Source organism: Choristoneura fumiferana, chromosome 18, assembly GCF_025370935.1.
Source record: "Choristoneura fumiferana chromosome 18, NRCan_CFum_1, whole genome shotgun sequence".
In the NCBI taxonomy this organism is placed as follows: Eukaryota; Metazoa; Arthropoda; class Insecta; order Lepidoptera; family Tortricidae; genus Choristoneura; species Choristoneura fumiferana.
The window spans coordinates 1,739,879-1,762,311 of NC_133489.1; the positions used below are offsets into that span (position 1 = coordinate 1,739,879).

Here is a 22,433-nt window from a genome sequence, read left to right on the forward strand (position 1 = left end):
CTATGTAGTAAGCGTCAGAGAAAAGGATCCCCCTTTGGCAATGACATCAAAGCGTTCAATATTTTTGTTATGTTACGTAGAGAGCGAGTTGGTCTAGTGGATAGTGAGTTAGCCTCGACATGCTATGGTTCGCAGTTCAAACCCCGCACCTTGAAATCTTTTTTTTTTTTAGATTTTATTTATCACCTGTCGTTGATTATTATTATTATATAAGAGATCTTTGTTAAAGTAGGCCTGAGGTATAAAAAATGATAGGCATGTTGCAAACACAATATTTGTTTATTTATCCATAGATTTCTAGTTCAGTAGGTATACAGTTTTCTATTTATGTTAAAATATGATTATTTACTTAGGTTTTGAGCCGAACTAAATTTACTAATAAAACACAATACCTGGGGGTGACGTTTCGCTTATACATCATATTTATAAAAACATTTACAACACTTATTTACATAGACTGTTAATATTAATTGTGCCTGTGATTACTGAGAAAGAACCAACATGCTGAACTATTATAGTATAGCAATTTACATCTTTCTCTTTTATCACGGTTTCTGATAACCCTTTTGAAACAACATTAAAAACAATACCTATGTGAGGTCAGATGGTGCATCATTAACACATGAATACTCGTCAACAAGAGTAACTTGACTGATCATAACAAAGGTCTGTTTATTATTGATTAACTACGAAATAATAGTAATAGGAATATTAACACTTGCTCTTTCGTTCCAATGCTGTTTTATTGGTAAGTATTATCTTACTTTTAGTAACGGAGAGGATAGCCCTCACTATCTATTACTTCTTGAAGCCGAGTTTTCATGCTCGAAACCATATTGAAACACGTATCACTATTACGCAACAGTTCCCATGTTTTGTTTACCTCATTATCCAAATTCTTTTTAGACCTTATCTCACTGGAGTCCCAATTCAATACCATCTGACCCCACAAGTTTTCTATTGGATTTAGGTCCGGACTTTTAGCCGGCCATTCAAATACCGTTATGTCTTTTTGGCTATTTAGCCAGTCTTTGACGATTTTGGACTTATGCACTGAAGAATTATCGTGAACCAGGTAAATTTGTCCTTCAGGATATGCCACACGCACTGACGGTAGCATTACGTCCTTCAACACTTCGAGGTATCGCTCACTGTTCATGCGGCCGCCTATTTCCACTAGCTCGCCTGGGCCATTGAAGACATCCATCCCCAGTAACCTAAAACAGTTTACCTTTTAAAATCTGCTGCAACATGTGATCTAAGAAAACTTCAAAAGAATATTAAATACACGCCTTGCACGTGATTTAAATAAATGTGATAGTTACACAAAAATAGTAAAAAGATTTTATTATTACTTCTGTGGTTATTTACCTAGTGTTAAACGCCCGCTTGTTCTGAGATCTAATACGTTGTTGGGGTTATACCTCTTCCCACTTCTTCTCCACAAAATTTTTCGCCCATCCTTATCTGACTTAAAGCACTTTTCGTCAGTAAATATAACTATTTCGTTTTCCCAGTCGAAATTTAAGTAACGAGTGGCAAAGTTTACTCTGTTGGTTCGGTGATCGTCAGTAAGCTTAATTTTTCTGGCGGTTTATAATTATGGATGTTCGCCGCGTGTAGATGTCGTCGAACTGTGCTAAGAGACACCCCAAAAGTTTCAGCACTTGAGCGTGTAGATTTGAAGGGTGCCACTGAGTGAACTTGCACTATATTACGGTGTCGTTCTGATTCATCGGTGTAAGCCACTGGGCGAGGACCTTGGCGATCACATTTCACATCACCCGTCGCTTGATACCTTTGTATCCATCTTCGAACTGTTTTTCTCTGTATAAAAGAAAACAATAACATTAGAAATACATGAAACGTGCTATTTGTGAGATATATTTCAACAATAAATATATTATTAAAAACTTACCGTTACACCCATATCTCGTGCTATTTTCTTTATAGGTTGCTTTTGTTCCCAGAGAACAACAATTTTAGCCTTCAAAAAAGTTGTTAATCGAACCATAATAAAAGCTTTTCGTGAACTTAATAAATCGGATAATATTACGACGTGGAGATATTCACACAAGGAGATCGACACGAAACGTAATTTGTAAATTTCGTTATAAATATACCCTCAGTTAAGTAAATGAGGCTCATAAAGTATATTATCCTACATTCAACCTTAAGTCGCAGTTTAATACAGCAGTCTTTGATACTTCCTGAAGTTACATTACGGTAGTGCAACAATCGGCATTAAACGCAATCTATCTATTCATATCTATACGCATTAGCTAGAACAGGCAAAGATTAAGTAAATATCTGCCACCCTCAAAGTCTCAATATGAAAAAAAAAGTTAGAACCCAGTATATCTACAGTCGCTGCTTCTTTGAAAGTCTCTTTTTACTGTGCAAGAAGGTTGTGTTTGCTTTGGCGCTTTATCTACTAAATACTAATGGCACGCAACTAGCATCTATTAATTTTGCAACTATCGTTAGGTATTCAAATGGCCTAGCGGCAAATCGAAGTATTCGACCTGTGCACTACCTGCAGTGAATCGAGTTCGATTCCGAGGATTTCGATATGAGAAATTTGTGAAAAACGATATTTTTGAAAGTTGTTATTCACCGCTTGGAGAAGATTGACTGTGAGCGTGAATGTAACTTGCAATGCGAGTATTGAATATTGAATTATAAGTTGTTGTCCGCTCGTGGAATAATAATAAAACAATTATTACCTACACAATTCGGATCGTATTCGGATATTATTACTAAGGTTCTCTTGTCTCACTCACACCTGCGAAGATCGTATCAATTCGAATGTGGTTAAAAAAATATTATCAATGATCAATGCCTTTTTAATTTTTTTTTTTTACTTATGATCAGGAAAATACTACAAAAAATAAATAAACCAAAAACATAAATAAAACAAAAAGTGGATTTGAACCCGAGATCTCCCTATGATGCACTTGTCTCAGAGCTCGTGATAGTTAACCGCAGGGCCAGACAGTTCTGTCACGTGTCACACAGGGGGTTCCTTTTCTCTGACGCTTACTGTACAGTCAAAGAAACTGAATTGGGTACCAGGGGGAAAACTTTGTGCTACTACCGATATCATATTAATATTCCATACATCTGTCAAAGAGACTAACCGACACAGAACTAAGGTCATCGACATAGCTCAGAAAATTTGCAAGTTGAGCGACTCGAGTCGGATTTTGTGACTCGAGTCACTCGAGTAAACTACTTACACTCCTTACAACTAGAGTAAGAATTTATCACTTGAGCTGAGTTTAGATTAAGAATTTTTAAATACCTTTTTAAATTAGTCATATTTGGTAATATTAAATAAAATATTATTTACCTTATTTATGTCATTAATCAACAAAGAAAAACAAAATTACTTCTTACGACTAATTAAGCGCGCAGAGTTGACTCGGTAACTCGAGTGCAAACGAAGTCGAGTCAATTTTTTTTCACTCGAATACGAGTTTTAACAAATTGACTCGATTGGGCTGGTCATATCCGTCGAAGACCCGACAACCGCTGGAGTAAACGAGTGCTTGAGTGGAGACCGCGTCTCGGCAAATATAGTGTAGGACCCTCCGCCCTCCGGCCAGATGAAGTGCCGATCTGCGAAAGGCTGCTGGTACAGTCAAGGGCAAATATATCGACACGGCCAAAGTTACAAAAATATGTATACACGACTTTATGCACTTAACATTAAGGCCGTGTATATATATTTTTGCAACTTTGGCCGTGTTGATATCTTTGCCCTTGACTGTAGAAGCTGGATGCGTCTAGCGAGGACAGGGCGCAACGCTCATTGGGGGAGGCCTATGTCCAGCAGTGGACTGCTTATAGGCTGATAATAATGATGGCATAATGTCAAAGGAACAATAGCGAAATATACGCGAGTCAGTTTTCTCGACGTACGGTGGGATAAGTCCCACGGGCCAGCAGAAACTCGAAGTTCGTATCATACCGTCCCTCTCGCTCTCGTATTAAATAGTATAAGTGTCAGAGCGACCGGACGACACGAACTTCGAGTTTCGAGTTTTGTGTAGCCCTGCAGTCCCTAACCGACCCATACCTACTGCAGATCGGGGATTTCACACACACCATTCAATTTCTTGACAGGTGTTCCTAAGAAGGTTTTTCTCTCAGGTAAAACTCGTGGTAAATTTCAAATTTAATTTTGCAAATGATTTTTTTTGCTTTTCTTGAGAGGCCATAGATCAAACCACTGGGCTACCATAGCTAATATATGTATGTATTAACTTATTGATAGATATACATGCCGAAAAAGAATAAGAAAGATACTTTCTTTTCGTAAGTAACATACCTACAGGATAAAAAAAAGTTAATCTCAGTTTGGCAGTTTTTTTAACCAATTTTTAATGTTCCGTATTGTCTTTTGCACAAGTACCTACTTAATCAGAGGCCATGTCGAACGCGCGGGCACTCACGAACAGCTTTGCCATCTCTTTCTACCCTCATCCTATACCATGTGAGAGAAAGAAATGGTGAAAACGATTGTGATTAGACAATGAGGCTTCCGATTTATGATCTTGCATAACTTCATCCGGGCCAGCCCAGTGCTGCGAGGTGATTGCACTAGCGCCGTGCCGCGGCGCTGCTCGACCGTGGCGCTACCGTTGGTACAATGTTAATAAGATACGATCCGAGATGTACTGAACTAGTTTACGCCCTTGTTTTTGCCCCCGATAGGATAGGGTAGGGACCAAGGTAAAAAAAACTGTCAGTTAGATTCGATGTTTTTGATTTGGATACGTAATTTTTATTTTGTCAATAAAGTAAAAAATCACGAAGCAAGCGCGAAGTTCGGAAGTCGAGGCCCGTAACGTCAACCCGGACTGAAACTTAGCGGCGTACGTCTGTCTGTCTCCGACTAAATAAAAAAACCGGTCTTAAAAAGAAAAAATACCTGTCCAATTTTTTCTAATACCTAATGTCACTCATTCCAGCCTATATACGTCCACTGCAGGGCAGAGGCCTCCTCTCAGAACAAGAGGGCTTGGGCCATAAGTTCCCACGCGGGCCCAGTGCGGATTGGGAACTTCACACGCACCATGAATTGCTTCGCAGGTTTGTGCAGGTTTCCTCACGATGTTTTCCTTCACCGCAAAGCTCGTGGTAAATTTCAAATGTAATTCCGCACATGAATTTCGAAAAACTCAGAGGTGCGAGCCGGGGTTTGAACCCACGACCCTCTGCTTGAGAAGCGATAGGTCAAACCACTAGGCCACCACGGCTTTTTAATAAAATGTCACTCACGGACTAATAATGTAGAATATTTTTTTTATCCAGGAAACACTTAATTAAGTAATTGGATATTCCAAATTGCGACTGTTTAATTCATAAATGTTATTAAATAATCATAAGGTAAACAAAACAAGCAACATTATACCGATCGCGATATCAACAGCGAAGCGTAAAAATTCGGTAAACGTCCGGCATTAACATAAAGAAAGCGCACGCGCCGCGTCTCGGGAGAAAATGATGTGGTTGCACTTTTGCCTCCGAGCAGGGCTGGCAGCCACTGCGATAAAAAGGTGATTTAGAGTTAGATCTGGGTCTTTTGAATACGAGCTTATTGCTCACTGCGTACCTTTTTTTTACCCGACTGCCCGAAAGAAGGGTTATGTTTGTTGAGCGTGTATGTATATTACTTTGGTCCTCTAGCTCCCAAGTGGCTAGACAGTTTTCAACATATAAGGTGTCATTGGATTCGGCATAATTGTCGAAGTGACATAAGGTATTATAATATTTCAAAATGACGCGTTTTATGTAAAATTTTGTGTGGCTACTACGAAACACGAAACTTGAAGTTCGTATCCTACCTACCGTCCCTCTCGCTCTCGTATTAAATAGTATAAGTGACAGAGGGACCGCACGACACGAACTTCGAGTTTCGAGTTTCTTAGTAGCCCTGCAGGGGCCACCAAGGGTCCAACTAGGCCACCGGGAATCCGACCAAACAGCCGAAAATCGTAATCGCTTGTACGCTAGTAGTGACGTGTGGTGCCTCTACCGTAGATATAGTTAGTGTTTAGTTTTGTAACTAAGGGACCCCATACACCCTTGTATTATTATTATTCTTTTTTTGTAATTTAAGTATTTTATTTGTAATTATTTTATTTTGAAATAGTGACTTTCTGCCAAGTTTCTTGCGGCGCATTCTTCTTGGCAACGATGGACTTTCCGAAAGCGCTGGTAGTTTAAAAATGACGTGTAAAAGTGCCCATTGCGGCCTATTTACTGAATAAACTATGAATTTGAATTTGCAACTATCAGAACGACTTCTACGTTCCAAATGTTGTATATTTTTCGTTTTTAACCCCCGACACAAAAAGAGGGCCGTTAAAACAACTAATAAATAGCGGATGACGGTTGTAAACAGACTTATTTATTTTTCCTTCGATCTACGGTGGATTATAATTGACAGTTGCGTCAATAGATGGCAGCACTAGTACAAAACTAAGATTTTGTAATAACATTTTAATAATAACGTTGACGCCAGTATCTGTCTCTCTGTGACATCGTGACTCTCAAGCAGCTGGACTGATTTCGACGCGGATATTTTTACGTAGAATTTTGTGGTGCAGTTTGTGGTGCCGTTTTTTAAATCTCGATTTTAGGCTTAAACTGACAGTTCTTGTATGGATCTGACAGGACTTAAGACCAATTAAACCTAGATTAAAAAGCCTGCAAGTGGACGTTAATTCAGCTATTTTTGAGATTTAAACTTTGTAATGACAATGTCAGAGATTTTTCTACTTGTTGCAAGTTACAAGTTGGTCAGATTATAAAAAAATCATGTACAGTACAGTCACCACCACCAATATCTGACACAATAAAGTGTGCATAAATATCTCAAACGAATATTTCTAGGGCCAGTAGTGTCAGATACTTATGCACGCTCTCCTATGGCAGATATTAATGCAGACTGTACTAGACTAAATATTTGTCGATACAACCCTACGGTGCAGGCGCAGTACGGAGCCGATGGATGCATTTCTCCACTGAACGGCCATCATGGTTTGCATATGCGGAGAAATGGGACTTTCATGTCTGTCCTCGCTATTCTGCTCACTATTCAGCAAGCATAGGTGGCCTAGATATTGTTTTCCGTAAACTCTAGCTGCCGTTAGATGAGAATCATTACGGAACGTTCATGGAAATAAGACCATAAATAAACACTTTGTTGGGAAAATAGTGTTGAAAATTATATGAAACCTATTATTTAAATGTCTAGACAAACATACAAAAAGGTTAGAGAACTCCTGTAGTAAGTATTGGAATATACCAGTGACGGGAGATCCTGCTCCTTTAGAATATAAGCTAACTAACAAAAAGTTTTAAAACCCCGACTTTGTCACTTAAAACTTCAAATCTCAAAAATGGCTGAACCGATTTTGATGTAACATGTACACATGTCTAAAAACCATTGCTAGAAAACCTATTTCAAATATTAAAAAAAACCGGCCAAGAGCGTGTCGGACACGCCCAAAATAGGGTTCCGTAGCCATTACGAAAACATTAAGTAATATTTTTCTAAGGATTTCGTATTTTATACGAAATCTTCCAAGTTTAGGTATATTTTATACCTCAGGCTGCTATTTACTCATAAACTACTAATAATTCTCAAGCAAACTTAGCCGTTATAGTTTTCTTTGAAAGTTTGATATACTTACTACCATCCTGAATTTTTTCAAATTTTTCCACCCACCGTTTTAGATTTTAGAGGGGGGGGGGACGCTCGATTTTAATGAAAATTTGCACTTTTAAGTTAACTATTTGGCAAACAAATCACTGAGTCGAAAAATCGTCTTAGAAAACCTGTAATGGTTTTAAAAGACCTATCCAACGATACCCCACACTATAGGGTTGGATGAGAAAAAAAAAACACCCCCACTGTACGTCTATGGGAGGTACCCTAAAAAAAATTGTTTTTGAATTTTTAATTGTACCATTTTGTCGGCATAGTTTACCTTCATATCCGTGCAAAATTACAGCTTTCTAGCATTGATAGTCCATGAGCATAGCCGCGGACGGACAGACAGACAGACAGACAGACATGGCGAAACTATAAGGGTTCCGTTTTTTGCCATTTTGGCTCCGGAACCCTAAAAACGCATACAAATCGATCCTCCCGTTTAAGAGCTACGGTGCCACAGACAGACACACATAGCGGTCAAACATATAACAACCCCCTTTTTGCGTCGGGGGTTAAAAATGTAATTGACAGGACAAGTGTTTTATTGTAAGTATAACTTTTGTGCAGGTGTATCATTTTCATACCTATTCATCCATCGATCATTCATTTGTGCTGTTAATGTTATTGTAGGTAATACGAGTATACGTACCATGTCAAGGTACTCTAATCAAATTTCAAGTCAATATGACTACTAGCACAAAATAAATAACAGTAGGTACAAGTAAATAATACTACTAGAAGTGAGTGAAATTTAACTTATTTATTTATTTATATTCAGGATAACAACAGCCATAAATGTAATACAAGGAACATACAACATGGTTACATCACAAAAGGCCAATAACAGTTATCCATTAAGTTTTTAAATCTATGTCATCATAACAGAAATGTTCACACCAGACACGCCAGCTCATGAACAATATCTAAAGTATTATAAGAAATTGTGTATTATAATTATAACTATCTGTTTCCTGCAAGAGTACCCCTAATGTCAGAAACTTGATTAAATTTTGATATGATTACCGACAGACAGACACCGAGACGTGAAACTAAATAGTATAAACTCGTAAATATCCGTTAGCTCCTATTTACACCGAATTCATGAAATTTCTACTATAAAATTACGCACTAACGCACGCAGCGACTTTGTTTTATTATATTAAACTATTAAAAACCAGATATAGATATTAAAGAAGGTACTAACCTAACCTAACTTAACATTAGAAACCGGGCAATTGGCGACCTTATATAACTTTGTCACTCTACGGGTACAGGAACCTAAAAAGGTACCATTTTACATATAAAAAAAAACTATCACATTTACATTTCAAATGTACCCACATTCCGTCAAAGCAGCCATACATTTAACTTTAGTGATGACCACTTAGTTATTTTTAATCTCTTCTTCATAGTTACTTCAGTCGTAACTTTCTGTCATAAATAAAAATTAAATACGGTAAATGACGACGTGTTGGTTTTATTAGTAAGATAAATGTTGCCAGCATCTTGGGTTCATGCCGCGGAGGGATTATTTTATATTTTTTCCAGTTTTAGTTTAGGTATTAGTTACTTTCCTTTATTTATAACTATAGTTTTAAGAATAATAATTTACACCAAACTCGCATCGCATGGGATCGGAAAGGATTCTAAACTGTTTAAACGATATTAAAATATAAAAATAAAAATGAGGAACCAGCTTACTGACTCTATCGGTGTTTTTCAATCTGTGGATCGCGCATTCCCCTAAGGTAGGGTTGCCATATGAAAAAATGAAAAGTCCTGACAAAATCCGGACACCACCCTGAAAAGTCCTGACTATTTGTTGTAACAGATTTGACGTAGCTTGAAGGACGTACCGGCGTAATTTTGAAACTTTTGCACCTCTCAAATAATATAACAATAGGTATTATTAATTTTGTTGATTAGTTACTACTTCGTTTATCATTTTACTTATAAAAAATGGTGTTTAGTACATCAAAAAAAAAGGTTTATTTTTTTTTTCAATGAGGTAATTTGACAAAGGTTCAAAAATCCGGACATGTCCGGACAAATCCTGACACATGGCAACCCTACTTAAGGGGGTCGCTGTAGGTATCTTTAAAATACTCTCACCGTTATTGTGCATGATTAATATGATTATTCAGTTTGTATTATCAACGTAAGACCGACGTCGCCAAATATTTTTCAAACCAAACGGGGTTACGTCCTATATACCTACTCGAAAGGCTGAACTAAACTTATAGGCTTAAACTTCTTATGGTCCATTGACCATCCTTCTTTTTCCCATTTACGATATGAAGTTAAATCACTTAATTTTAAATATCCTTACAACAGTTTTACGATTCAGCCCTAAATATGGCTTCTCTAAATCCGATGATTTAGTGGTTCAATTCCCGTGCCATATTTCAATTTGTACGATCCTTGGAAACACAATTAATTCGGGATTATCTTTATTTTATTATGACTACTCGGAATTAGAAAGGTTTTACTAAACTCGTGGGATTTTAAGACGTTTTAGAATTTTCCTTTATTTATAACTATAGTTCCGTGGGTGTCGTAGAAGCGACTAAGGATCTGATGAGTGGGCCAGTGCTCTCTATTGTTGACTACGAACTCCAGAGTCCAGCAATACGGTGTGGAAGGCCAGGTGCACCGATACGACAGAGTGTAGCAACTTAAAGAGACAGAAATTTGTCTCTTGACTTCAAATAAAACAGCTATTGGGAGGGTGCGAGGTACTAGGTGGGGGTAATGAAATCTATCGCAGCGCTCATAGTGGCCAAAAGAAGACATAATCTAGGCTCTGTCATCTGTCATACTCATATGAATCTGTCATTAACAAAGCAATTCGTATAGACTTTAACTACCTAATTTTAGTAATAGATGTTTGTGTTATGATGGGAGCTTGAATTATTGAACACTGTCCCTGTTTTGTTCTTAATTCCTCTACATCTCGGACATGTCCAGCAACAATTTTCCTTATGAAACGGTTTATGGTTGAAATTTTATATTGTGTGATACTCACAAAACCGGTCTTCAAAATGATACTCATTTCGATCTGAAAACGATATTTAATTTATTACTAGCGATATAAGAACAAATATATAATTTTTCTATTATTCAAAGAAAGCAATAAGATAGCTTTATCTTTTCGTTTTACAATAAATTTACATCTAAACATGAAGTAAGCGAACCCCAAAACGAAAATAAAACACTTTTTTTAAATTTTACTTACTTACCTCATTTTATTTTAATGACCAAAAATGAATTCACTACCTTTTGTCCACCCAAATCACGGTATCACAGTAATTTTGTATTATAAATTAATACGTAGGTTTGATTTTTGTCACAATGTCGCGATGAAATTTCGAACGCCAGAACATCAGAGCCAAAAAAGTTGCGGACGCTAGGTGGCGCTGATGTCGTGCACAGAGCCAATACTTGACAATGATAATGAAACTAAGTATATCTCAACGTATCTGCGCAGTTTCGATATACAGCTGTTCACATCATAATTAATTGACGGTCGTGCAAATATGTTTGTTTTGTCTAAAGCCATAAGCCACATTGAAACATGGCTCACTGAGGAACCTTTTCACATAAAATGTCCTAATCACATAGCATTGTGTGACAACGTAAATCATTATAGCACTTACTGTGAAATCGTTTTAACAGTCAGTAAAGGAAATGGTTTGACTATCGGAGATGAAACCCGGGACTTCATGCTTTAAAAAAAGAAAGGAAGAAAGAACAAAAGATAGAAATCATTTTATTGCCACAAAACTCATTAAATAAGATTTGTAAATCTAGTTATAGTAGTTAAAATTTGTATTCGGCTTCTCTAACCACCATGCCATCCGGTCACAATATTAGTCACTCCATGTCCTACAGTGTGCTCTCTTGTTCCAGATGCTCGTGACCCACTAGTGGGCAGATGGGGCAAGCCGGCAGCCAGCAGGCCGTGGCGCCGCCACCGCGCGCGCGCCGCGCCCACACCTTGCCGCACGAGCCGCTGCGACACGCCCCTAAGGTAATCATCATTATAACAGCTGGGAAAAAAAACAAAATAATTTAATGGTATCAGAAGTACAGGGTATTGTGAGGTTATCAGACTCCTACACCAACTTGTCCCCCGCTTCCAGGTGCTCCCATCACGGACACCCGACTGCCGCATTAACTTACCCCCCGCTTCCAGGTGCTCCCATCACTGACCACCCGGCTCCCACATTAACTTTTCCCCGCTTCCAGGTGCTCCCATCACTGACCACCACCCGACTCCGCCATAAAGTTACCCCCCCCCTTCCAGGTGCTCAAATCATAGGCCACCCGACTCCCACATTAACTTGTCCCCGCTTCCAGGTGCTTCCATCACTGACCACCCGAATACCGCATTAACTTACCCCCGCTTCCAGGTGCTCCCATCACTGACCACCCGACTCCCACATTAATTTGTCCCCGTTTCCAGGTGCTGCCGTCACTGACCGAGTCTCCGCGCCTGCGCAGCACGGACAACGGCGCCATCCTGCACTCGGGGGGCACCATCAGCGGCCGCCGCCCCCCCTCGCTCATGCCGGAAACCACGAGGACGCCGCATGGACACGTGGTGAGGAATAAATAGCCTTGTTTATCAAGGGCGTAGAGATAAATACTATTGCTATGCTATTGCATTTTGCAAACGAATTAACCGTTGAAGTAGCAACGGGTTGATAGTACCTAGATAAATGTGAATGCGGCTTTAGTGACAGAATGAAGTAATGGAAGAAATTATGATTCCATTTGACAATAAAGTCTCTCAATTAAGCAATCTTAATTTGATTGCTTAGTAAAGATATCTCTTGTCCGGGTGAGCGGTTAGTTCCAATGGAATGCCGAAAAAGTTTCTCGATGAGGGCTACGGCATAGATGTCGCTAGCGTCGCTGCTTAAGTGACTAAGTAAGAAACAAAAACAAGCTGAGATATGAGGTGCATAGGGAAATTCGTGTCGGTACCGTTGACCATCAGTGGTGTAGCGGTATAGCACGCGGTACGGATTACCGAGGACCTGGGTTCGATTCCCAGTGATGGTCTTATTTTTCTGTTTTTTCTGTGAATCTATATTTCAGTTTGTATTTTCAATAAAGTCTCTGATGACTCTGATAAACTGATCCTTCATTCTTCCTCCTATTGCGTGATCACGCATGTTTGTTTTCCAGCATTCCAGCGCATACCGCTCACGGTCAGCCGGCGCGAGCAGTGATAGCGAGCTGCGCGCGCGCGAGCGAGATCCGTTACACCGCTCGTACACCAACCTCGACTTTAGGCATAACGACAGTAAGTACAAAACTTAATGGCGTCACCTAGAACTAGCATCAAACCATATGGCAAGTTTACATAGATGATTTTGTGGCGCCAAAATCCAGCTGGTGTGGCAGTATGCCTCTGCGCAGGACGGCCGTTCTCAAGGTTTACCATTAAGATCCTAGTTTACCATTAACGCAGGTATTTGAAGGTCTCTATGCTTTGTTCACAGCTGCGAAATGCATTCAATCTTCATGTCTTAGTTAAATAAATAATAAATATCATCGGACACTTGACACCAATTGACCTAGTCCCAAACTAAGCAAAGCTTGTACTTACTATGGACACTAGGCAAGAGATAAACATACTTATATAGATAAATATTTAAATACATAGGAATTAAACATTCAAGACCCGAGAACAAACATTCGTATTATTCATTCGTATATCTGCCCCGGCCGGGAATCGAACCCGGGACCTCAAACTTCGTAGTCAGGTTCTCTAACCACTTGGCCATCTGGTCGTCCGATAGTTTTCTCAAATTTGCCCTACCATGCCCGTTTTTAGCAAAACACACATCACTTTCCATGGGTTTCGTAAAAAGCGACTGTAAGAGTGGGCAGTAGGGCTCTCTTTTGCCAATTATGAACTTCGAATACCAACACTGCGGTGTGGAAGGCTTAGGGTAAACTATTACAATGCTGGGGTAACTATTTGTCGCGTATAACAATGCTGGTTTAATGAGGGAAGTGTTGCCCAATCATGTCACACAAGCTTCGAGCAACGCGGGCTTCCAATCGGAAGTGAGCAGCCTTAGCGGTAGATTACCTTTAAAATAGTTCTGGCGTTTGTTGCGAGGGGAAATGTGCACACAAGTGCAGTTCCGCACACTTACATGCAAAAACAAAACTGCCACCTGACTGTAATGACCATGTAAACACATAAATAATCCAACAAATACACTAATAATTCGTTTATAGATGACTTAAAACTCACACATTGACAGGCGAGAAGTCGGATTTATCGCTTGACCGATCCGAAATTTGTACGGGAGAGCGGACTCGATGTTGGTAAACGAATCCGACAATAATAAATGATACGACATCCGACAATAATATGTGATAAAATGTACGACTTTGTTGTTTAGTAATTAAATGGCAATAATACGATAATAATTTACTTACATGTGAAATGTAACACCATCTCTTTGCAAGCTTGATGTCCCAGATCTCTTTTTACAGCAGAAAACTGAACAATTCGGCAGTTTTAGCACTGCAGCGTTCACTTTCGATCTAGTTTGAAATCCGAGCGCGACTTGTTTTATAAAATTCGTATGCCCAGTTGGGCTTGTACGTTGACAGAGGAGAACGTGGCGAATGGCTACTCCCTTCAGTAGGAAGCCCGCGTTGCTCCAAGCACAGAAGGCTACAAAAGAAATCTGTGATATATTTAGTATTGTTGTATTTTTCAGATGGCACCATAAACAAGAGGTTTGGTTCGGAGCCAGACCTGCGGGTAGAGGAAGAACCAAAGCCTCGGTGCAACAAACACTTCAGAAAGAAGTATCGGGCACCACCGCCACCCACCAATGATGTAAGTATTGTCACAATATTACCGCCAAAAATTTTAGAAATCTACTTATTAAAAGATGAGATAAGTGAGATAGGTGAGTGATGAGGCCGCCTATTGCTTACCTTAGAAAATCTCTATGTATATACTTGTGTTCTCTGTACTGTTTACTGTATTGGTGTGCAATAAAGAGTTATTGTATGTATTGTATAAGTAGCCAAGGGCGCCGCCTACCAATGGCCCAGGGGGGGGGGGCAAGTTGACATGGAGAATGAGAATAAAGTCGAGAGCAGATGAAGCTTTTCACTTTCAACGTACGGGAATGATCGATCAAGCAAGTCAAGTCAAAGTCTTGGGACTTTGTTTTGGTTGTTTTGCATTTGGCACGCCCTTGTAAGTAGCAACTTTGAGGGAACTATCGGTTTTTTCCTTTGCGGAAAATGTTTTCTTCACTTTAAACTTCTACTCGTAGTGAGCGAAGAAACATGGAGTACGCCATTGTACCAATTTCCATCCTTCTATTAAATAACAACGTGAAGTCGTGGTACTGGTTTGACCTATGAACTTTCAAGTAAGACTTAAGTCTTTCGGCATTTATGTGCGAAATTATATCTGAAATTTACCACGAGCTTTGCGGTGAAGGAAAGGATCGTGAGGATACCTGCAATTCAATGGTGAGTGTGAAGTTACCAATCCATACTGGGCCCGCGTGGAAACTACGGGCCAAGCCCTCTCATGAGACGAGGCCCAGCAGACGTAATATAGGCCCAGATGATGATTATGATTGTAGAAATAAGACTTTTTTCGCCCGTGATGTGGTGTGCGTGATATAAATCTAGGTCTGTGTGCTTCCATCGTATAACTCTTTTCCATTTCCCTTTTCAGCATCGTGAAGGTTCGTCGCCAGATTCCAGCGAAGGAAACGCGAGACCAGAACCTCAGAGGAAACTCCGGCTGTTCAGGACGAGGCACGAGACGAAGAAGCTCGGCCACGACCCTCAAGCACGGAACACTTACACCGACTACAAGTCTCTAGACTGTGACCCCTCCTTCGAAAGACGATACAGATCCCCATGCAAAGACAAAGAACAACACTTCAAATACCCTGACCCGCATGACATGGTCCAGAGTACATCATCGCTGAAGAAAGAGGAGCATTTATTACAATCCAAACAAGATTTTAGAAAACGAATGGACAGAGTTAGCGGATGCAGAGCGAAAACATCCAAAACAAATGAAAGCGAAGCTTGGAAGACACCATTGCTAAATAGGGATTTCAGACATTCGGAACGTTTCAAAAAGGTTGAAGCAGAACCACCTGTATTAAGGAGAGAAAAGACTTTTGACACGCTGATCTCCAGTGAGAGAGACAGCGTTTCTCCCAGAGCCATACACGAGGACAGAATAAGAGCGATAGGAGAACAGTTAAAAGGTAGCAGACTCGACGCGAGTCAGCCATTGAGAAAATCTCTTCCTTCACTATTATCGAAGAATAGTGAAGAAAAAGATGAATTTCAAACGGAATTGAAGAAAGCAACAAGTAGGATAAGGCACGAATTAGCGACTAAAATTAATGTTAGTGAAAATAAAACTAGTCAGAACAAAACGACACAGAAACCAAACCCAACGAAAATACCGAGCAAAGTCAAAGAGTCTAGTCTTAAAACGAATGTCACCAAACCAGAAATAAAAGAAACTAAAACAGCACTTAGTAGAAGGCCCTTGAACAGAATTAATGACACTAAAATAAAGCCAACAGTTATACAAAGTAAAATTAACACGAAACCGAATGTCCTGAATGGAGATAAAACAAATAAAGGGAAGAGTAGACACATACCTGATAGAGGGCAGGCGTCTGGGAAAGAATCCACCCCAGAACATTCGCCGACAAGGAAAACTACACCAGTACATGTTGTTCCACAAGAAAAGTGAGTTATTTTGTTTGTAACAAATTTTGCAATTATTACTTAATATTTACGTAGCTATTGCCCGCGACTTTGTCTGCAAAGAATACCTGAGAACCTGAGAACTATGCAGTTTTCCGGGATATACAGTAATCCTTTATGTTGTTAATTCACATTATAAACTGTGTGCCAAACTTCATCCGAATCGTTTCACTTTTTTTAGCGAGAAAAGTTACAAATGTGTATAGATTCATCCTCACACACACAAACATCACGTCTATATTCCTAAAATGGGGTAAATAGCAGCCTTAGGTATAAAATATACCTAAACTTAGAAGATTCGGTACACAATAAGAAATCCTTAGAAAAATATTACTTGAATTTTTCGTAATGGTTACGGAACCCTATCTTGAGTGTGTCTGACACGCTCTTGGCCGGTTTTTCAGATTTGTTTTCTACCGTTATCAACATAGCAGTGCTTTGCCTATTTCAGACAAAAACCTCCCTCGAAGCAATTCTACTTCGGTATGATAGAGAGCAAGCAGACGGAGCTCCAGGACCATTTGAAGGACTTCCCAGGGTTGGGGAGCCCCATCATCGAGGAGATTAGCAACTTCCACGCAATCGAGCAGAAGCTGCTGGGTTACCACGAGGAAGATGCGGAGTTCGACAAGTTCCATGCGAAGCTGAAGGAGGACTGCAAGATGAAGAATTGTAAGTAATTAATGTTTAAATTAGTAATGCCACACAAGGAAACGGTAGAACAAAATCGGTAGGTTATTAGATTCAAAACAAAGTAAATGCAAACCAAAATTGAAATAAAACCAGAAACAACCAAAGTACTAAATTAGATCTTGGCAACTCCACTATATAAAGTTACAAAATATAAACCAATAAAGATACCTACGATACGATAACTGTTAAGCCTATGTGAAATATATGCCATACGATCCTAAGCAAGACTCTGTGAAGACAGAAGAGATAAGAAGCCTCTCTAATACTCTCCTCCCCGTAGTAAGCTCCAGGGTGATATTCAGCCGGTTTATTTTTACCCGGTGAGATTTTAGCATTGTCTGAGTCCTCCTTTCCCTGTCGTCCATAATGTATTTTCCGCGACTGCACACCCCCATCTCCTATAAAGAAAGCAATAATTGAATAAGTACCTAGTGTCTTTGACCGTCTCAACCCAAAAAAATAAGGTTTGATACTAGAAAGAGATTCACCATCATCTATCAATATTGATCAGGGATTGTCTTTTGTCGGTTCTTAGTTTTCTATTCCCGCTCTTTGACCAACTATAATATCCCCCTTATGCCAGCTTCAAGCTTGACCTTACCTCCCCCAGTATCATCGGAGTCTGCGCTATCATCAGACGCTTCAGACTCCGACGGCTCGCTTGGCATCGCGTTGCGCCTGAGACCAACGCTGCCCAAAAAGCAACGCGCAGTGCCGCGGTTCTCACCCGCTGCTGCTTGGAGGCAGCTCGCTTCCCTGGATGCCCATTTGGCTTCTGGTAAGAATTCAAATAGATTCTAAACTGGCAAAGAATTTAGAATTGATTGAATTTACTGAACTATTTGATCTTCATTCACCAGAAACACAACCACTAGCAGTGGAGACAAAAGTATCGGCCGAGATATCGGCGGAGTCATCGCCTCGTTCGGAGCAGTCAGCCGACAAATCGGGTGATTCTGGAATATCGGGCGATCACGCTCACAGTGACGAAAGGATTGAGTCACCGACAAGGCAGGTGAGTGAAAAATTACCAAGTACTCTCGAACCAAGTGAATCTTGACTCACTGTGGAACCTTTTCGTAGAAAAAGTCATAGTATTATCGTATTGCTTGACAAGGGAACTCATTGTGACTTACTGTGAGAACGTTCTACGGTGGTTCAGGAATCAATTGGTTCGACGTACTTAAAACTTAATTGAAGTCCAAATATTTCATGTAGTGTTCAAAAGACTAGAGTAAGTATTTTAACCTTTTTATTAAAAGACTTGCTTCGTTTCAATGTTCTTCTTCACTCTTTGTGACTTGTCTTCAGTTCATATTTGTTCTTGGAACTGAAACGTTTTTGACCTGACATCCAGGCTCCAGACACAACTCCGACCTGGACCCCGCAGCAGGATCTCGGAGACAGCAGTTCCGACGGTGTTGGCGGTGCCCTGCACCTCCACAGTCCAGGGATGGGGGTGGCTACTTATAGCCCAGGCGCTCAGCCCTTCAGCCTGTCCCTGCCAAGGGATTCCCAGGACAAGGTGAGTGGAACCGGGTGTGGAGTACGCGGGATATTAGGTGCACGATACGGGATGGTTATGGTTTTGGACAATGTGTTCCTTTTCAGAAATTTTAATTTAATACGATGTGCGTACAAAGCTAATACAAACTAGCAGATAGATTAAACTTGCCCTGCCAGTTGTCCTCGTATTTTGAGGAAGCTTTAGAGTTCCATCTGTCTTTTTTAACCCCCGACGTAAAAAGAGGGGTGTTATAAGTTGACCGCTATGTGTGTCTGTGTGTCTGCATGTCTGTCTGTCTGTCTGTGGCACCGTACCTCTTAAACGGGTGGACCGATTTGAATGCGATTTTTTTTATTTGAAGTCAAGTTTTTAGCGATGTCTCTTAGACATGTTTTATCAAAATCGGTTCAGCCGATTTTTAGATATTGAACTTTCAAGTGACAAAGTCTGGGGTTTCCTAACTTTTTTTTGGTTAGGTTACTTTCATTTATTATGGACAGCGACATTTATTTAATACGTTAAGTCAAATAACTACACTACTCAGTAGTGTAACTGGTTTATGTGAATTAGTTGACAACGCCTGCAGAGTCAAAGAATTTTTCAACAAAATTGCTCTATTGTCCATTTCTATACCATCTTGTATTATCTTTAATTTTACGATCAAAATTGCAACTAATATTGTAACTAACCGAACTAATTTTGGCCTTGAATCAACCTAAACTCCCGTGTACTTTGCTGAAGAGGAGTAAAGGTAGTACTTTCCTTAACTCTTCACTAATCACTCACAATTTCACCTTCACCATCATCAACCATTAAACTTTTCCCCTAAAGATCTCTTTTCTTTAATTGGCCTTATACTTCTAAAAAAAATGTCTTCATCGTCATCATATTTCGTCGTGGATTCCATTAGGTGTATCTTCTACGGGTTGTAGACCATGGCTAACATTAATAAGATCTTCGAAGCGTCTGTCAACTTTGGCCTTCCCTATGAAACTGATTGAGGCGTCTAAATATGGGTTCTCATTACAGTTAATAACGGTCTACATCCTTACCTTATTGATGTCACTTCAAATGCATGTTCTTTCTTCTACTCCATTTCTCTCTATTATTATTCTCCTCTATCTTTATTTAACAACTTCAACAACATCATCGCTTTTATCTTCATAAATAAACCTTTATTCCTCATCAGCTCACCATACCATAAGAACACCTCCACCCCCTCCCAGTTAAAAGGGATGTCGTGCTTCTACGAATGCTTTCAGGGCAAGCAGCTTCAGCAGGGTTTCAACAGTCTCCAGAAGCTTCGGAAGTCAGTGTCTGGGGCGCTCGGAGCTGCTCTCGGCTCCAGAAGATTCGATCTGGAGCATGAACCGATGCTGCAGGAACCTGAACAGAACTGGTTTCTCACGAAGTCGGCTCCGAATTCGCTGAGCAACCCCCTGCTTTATCAGCCGCCAGCGAGAGCTAAGGCTGCAGAAGATGATATTAAAGAAGAAAACTCTATTACACCTTCGGAAAAGGTAGGATGAAGGATGGCTTTTATATTGTTTAATTTAAATTTAAAAAAGACGAATATTAGAGTGGGGTTAACATTCTGTGCGACGTTTCATCATCATCAGAGACGATGTTGTTCCCATAATAAGGGAGAGTAACCTATATTGAACTGGCGCTTAAATTGGACCGCTTCTGTATTTCCACCAAATTACACAATTTATTTACACTGGCAACAAACACTGTTTGTAGTGCTGTCATCGCTTCACTTTTTGTTGCAAGTGTAAATAAATTGTGTAATATAAATATGAATTGGTGGACATACAGATGTGGTCCAATTTAAGCGCCGGTTCAATATAGGTTACTCTCCCCTACAACTCGTATCATATAAGCAAATAACAGGTTTCTAATTATGATTGGTTATTTGGAGTCTTTTTGTATTTTTTATTTCAACTCCAAATTTGTTACTTTTACGGGTATCCCGTGAAACCATATCGAAAATACAAACTGAGACATGGATGCACAGAAAAACCATGTGACGTCTCTCGATGAGAGCGAAACATAGATGTCGCTAGTGCTGCTGCATAAGTAGCGTAGTAGAAATAAGCAACCTGAGATATGTATACATAGGAAAAAATCATGTCTAGATTCCTGTCCAGCGGTGGTGTAGGGGTTATAGCACGCAGCACGGATTGCTGAGGACCTGGGTTCGATTCCCAGCGCTGGTCTCTTTTTCTGGTTTTTCTGTGCATCCATGTCTCAGTTTGTATTTTCGATAAGGTTTCTAATTCTTTCCTTTCCCAACAAGATTGGTAATAATAGAAAGATATTAGGTACTATTGCAATTATTATCGCGATGCAGAAGCAAAAGAGACCCTGAACATTCCGAAGTGGCCAAAACTAAACAGTTCCCAACTTATAATTCATTTGGTAATTTTAATATATCAACTGTCCTGTTCAAAACGTCGTATAAATATGGTATCATCATCATCATCATCATCACCATCATCAGCCGGAAGACGTCCACTGCTGGACAAAGGCCTCCCCCTTAAATATGGTATATGACTCATTTTTGAAGTAAAGTTTGTGCTATTTTTAAGCTAAATTAAAAATCGTTGATTCGCTATCTTTTTTCTCATGAGTGATATGTAATGTTTAGTAGGTATCAGCGATGTGCAAGGTTGTGTCGCGTGTAATGTGTTTTTCATGAAGCAATAGGAACGATATCTAGCCTCGTTCCACTCAGTTGATTCCACTAGAGCGGTGCTGTACGAGGATAACATAGTCCTCTCAATGCATCTTCGCACATCTCTGGTAGGAACGCAGCCGCAATGATGAACTGTTAATGCTCTCTCCAGGAGGATACAATACCCTGGCGTCCCGGGACATCGTACCTCTCCTGGGGCGGCCACGTGATGTACCTGCCGCCCGCACCCGCTGCGCCCGCGCAGCCGCTTTCCATGCTTGGACCCATCGATAGACCCGTCAGGTGTGTATGCTTACCTTAACTTATGGCTCCACGTACCCCTGTTAAAGTTTCTAGACGACAGCGAACCCCTACCTCCCCCCCTCCCCCCCCAAAGAAGGTAATAAAATTGACTGTTGGAGAAACTAAGTTTATTTTTATTTCAAACATCATCATAATTATAGTGTACTTATATTATTTATTTCAATAAAGGGTAACAAATATAGGTAAGAATCGTCTTGCCAATGAAAATACAAACTAACAAATAACAACAAATAACAAACAAATAAGTAACAAATTTGGAGTTAAAAAATACAAAAAGACTGCAAAAACCAATCTTAATCATCTTGCCAGTCTTGCAGCCACCATCACGTAAACCTTGTCGCGAACCCCCTACCGTCGAATAGCGAACCCCTAGGGGTTCGCGTACCCCACTTTATGTATTGATATCTAATACTTTTAAATCAGCATTTCTTGTATATATGTAAGTGTTTTCGGGGATGACAAATCGATCTAGCTTGGTCTTATCTCTGGGAAAACGCTTAGTACCGAGTTTTAGCCCGAGTGGAGCTCGGTCGCCCGGGTACTGATCATTAATCATCTAAGTTTATACACGTCCCACTACACGGCACAAGCTTCCCTCGGAATGTTATTGCCACGCGCGGGCCCGCGGATGGGGAACTTCACACATGCAATTGAATTTCTCCGCAAGCGTTCCGCTTTACTCCGTAGGTTGTTCGGTTAATAACTGTACC

The 22,433-nt window shown here is 40.0% G+C and overlaps 1 protein-coding gene across 4 annotated transcripts in view; it reads left to right on the forward strand.

The window, feature by feature from the left end:
- The window catches only part of LOC141438205 (uncharacterized), a 166,615-nt gene that overhangs the window by 105,270 nt on the left and 38,912 nt on the right, over nucleotides 1-22,433 (forward strand). For 3 of the 4 annotated variants that reach the window (XM_074101968.1, XM_074101971.1, XM_074101969.1), the window contains 11 exons: nucleotides 11,639-11,759; nucleotides 12,195-12,332; nucleotides 12,923-13,040; nucleotides 14,479-14,600; nucleotides 15,462-16,504; nucleotides 16,974-17,194; nucleotides 17,799-17,993; nucleotides 18,076-18,230; nucleotides 18,573-18,740; nucleotides 19,985-20,242; nucleotides 21,572-21,702. In XM_074101968.1, coding sequence (XP_073958069.1) covers nucleotides 11,664-11,759; nucleotides 12,195-12,332; nucleotides 12,923-13,040; nucleotides 14,479-14,600; nucleotides 15,462-16,504; nucleotides 16,974-17,194; nucleotides 17,799-17,993; nucleotides 18,076-18,230; nucleotides 18,573-18,740; nucleotides 19,985-20,242; nucleotides 21,572-21,702 — 2,645 coding nt within the window. In that variant the 5' untranslated portion in view covers nucleotides 11,639-11,663. The remainder of the gene's footprint in view (nucleotides 1-11,638; nucleotides 11,760-12,194; nucleotides 12,333-12,922; nucleotides 13,041-14,478; nucleotides 14,601-15,461; nucleotides 16,505-16,973; nucleotides 17,195-17,798; nucleotides 17,994-18,075; nucleotides 18,231-18,572; nucleotides 18,741-19,984; nucleotides 20,243-21,571; nucleotides 21,703-22,433) is intronic. The other variant, XM_074101970.1, reaches the window with a different exon arrangement.